Here is a 2398-nt window from a genome sequence, read left to right on the forward strand (position 1 = left end):
TCATTTCCGATGCTTCGCCTCCTTTTCTGAGGTTTTGGAGTCGCCAACCGAGTGACCGTTGCCCGTGCTGTTCATGAACATTTTGTCCAGTCCTTTCAGGGACTCCACCAAGTAGTTCTGGAAGGCCGTGAGAGCCGCGCAGATCGCCGGCCCTCCGAAACCATGGGTTATTAAACTGAAGTGCGTCAAGCAGCTTTGAACGCCAGGCTCCAAGATGAGAGTTGGGCGGCTGTTTCCCAGCGGGGAGCGATCCTGAGCCATCAGGTCAGCAAACTCTTTGCAGATTTGCCTGGAGTGGAGGAAAAAAACAAAAAAAGGGGAGAGAAATGGGATATTTAAGGTGGGAAGAAGGGCAGGTGTAATCTTGTAGCCGCCATTATCCTCATTCTGACAGCCACCAATTGCTGGTATACCCCTGCAGGCCCTCCCAGGTTTATTTCCCGCCCTTTTCAAAGGACCTGCAGGCTCTTTGCCCAGGCTTTTTGTGCAGGTGGTCCTCGACTTATTGGGACTAGAATTTCCATGGCAAAGCAGCGCAGTTGTTAAGTGGGTCGCATCCCATTCGACGACCTTTTTGCTAAGTGAAAGACTGCAATTGTTCAATGACTCGTGCAGATGTTAAACGAATCTAGTTTCCCCTCCTTGAGTTTCCTTCTCAGAAGTTGGCCGGGGGGGGGACAGGGGGTGTTTGCAGATGGCGGTCACGTGACCCCCCCCCCCAGGATGCTGCAGCTCTCCTAAATACATCCTGGTTGCCAAGCGCCTGAATTTTGACAATGTCGCCGTGGCGATGCTGCAATGGCTGTAAGTGTGAGGACTGACTGGAAGTCACTTTTTCCAGTGCTGGCGTAACTCCAAACAGTTGTAAAATTAATGGTTACAGAATTGCAGAATGACAGAGCTGGAAGGGACCTTGAAGGTCTTCTAGTAGTCCAAGCAGGAGGCCCTAGACCAGGGGTAGGCAACCTCGGCCCTTTTATGACTCATGGACTTCAACTCCCAGAATTCCTGAGCCAGCCAAGCTGGCTCAGGAATTCTGGGAGTTGAAGTCCATGAGTCATAAAAGAGCCGAGGTTGCCTACCCCTGCCCTAGACCCAAGGGGTAGGCCACCTTGGCTCTTTTATGACTCGTGGATTTCAACTCCCAGAATTCCTGAGCCAGCTTGGCTGGCTCAGTTTGCCTACCCCTGCCCTAGACCATTCCAGACAAATGAGTGTCCCGTCTCTTCTTAAAAATCTCCACTGGTGAATTGTTCTAACTGACATAAAATTTCTCCTTAATGCTAAACTGGATCTCTCTTTGATAAGCTGCATCCAGTACTTCTTGTCCACTTGGTTGTAGTATAGATGGAGCACCACCTGTATTTTTAACGATCAGTGCAATGGAGAAGTCTGTATATTTATCATTTGCCACCTGCAACTAGTCCTACCCTTCCATGAAATATTCCCAATATTTTATTAAGGTTCTTTTATAATATAAAATAAAGGTCAATTAAAATAAAAAGGTGGTGAAGGATAAAAGAAAGTAATGTGGGGGGAAAGTCGTTGACTTCTGACTCTTTCCAGTACAGTACAGTGTAATAGAAACTAGATTTACAGCCTTTACTTTTTGCATTACATTTAGTTACAATAAACCATTTCTGTAACTAGGCAGTTATTCGATCTTCAAACTAAAGTCTGTATTTTTTCTTTCTTTTTTTTTACTATTTTGCGTATAAAAAAACAGAAGTGATTTCCCAGTGGAAACAGGACTGAATAAAATCTTCTCTTTGTTTAAAACAGCTTACTTTCCACCAAATCCACTTATTCCCATCCATTTTTTTCCCATTGTGAGAAATAATATAGCTTTCTACGAACACTTATTGGGTTTTCTGCACTGTCATCATGTGTAATTGCTAAAACGTGAGCCTTATCCTTCAAGCTGACTTTGATGTTAACATGCCTTCCACCACAGGTGGGATCCTGTTACTTACTTGGTTGCTAAAAGCATGTTTTTCCGGGCGTGGAGCTCGCTGGGATCCGAGTGCTGGCGGCAGAGGTATTCAGCTGCTGCCTTGGCTGGGAACTCTGTTTCGCACACATAGCCAAAGTCTCGAGCGAGATGAACAGCTTCCCCTGGAAAATTAGAGCACCCATAAGAAGGAAAATCAAGCTCGGATGGTACAGGTAGTCTCAACTTACGACCACAGTTGGGATCAGACTTTCCATTGAGTTTTGCCTCATTTTACAACTTTTCTTGCCACAGTTGTTAAGTGAGTCACTGCAGCTTTTAAGTTAGTAACATGGGTGGCAAGCGTATCTGGCTTCCCATTGACTTTTGTTTGCCAGAAGGTCGCCAAAGGTGATCACATGACCCTGGGACATTGCAAACGCACGCCAGTTGCCAAGCCTCCAAATT

At 45.9% G+C, this 2398-nt stretch overlaps 1 protein-coding gene across 1 annotated transcript in view; it reads right to left on the reverse strand.

The window, feature by feature from the left end:
- The window catches only part of TFAP2E (transcription factor AP-2 epsilon), a gene marked incomplete at both ends in the record, with an annotated part of 70274 nt that continues 67876 nt past the window's right edge, over nt 1-2398 (reverse strand). The window contains 2 exons of the mRNA XM_083369780.1: nt 1-289; nt 1974-2115. Of these exons, the coding sequence (XP_083225906.1) occupies nt 1-289; nt 1974-2115 (431 nt within the window). The remainder of the gene's footprint in view (nt 290-1973; nt 2116-2398) is intronic.

Source organism: Vipera ursinii (assembly GCF_947247035.1).
Source record: "Vipera ursinii genome assembly, chromosome: 9".
Lineage (NCBI taxonomy): Eukaryota > Metazoa > Chordata > Lepidosauria > Squamata > Viperidae > Vipera > Vipera ursinii.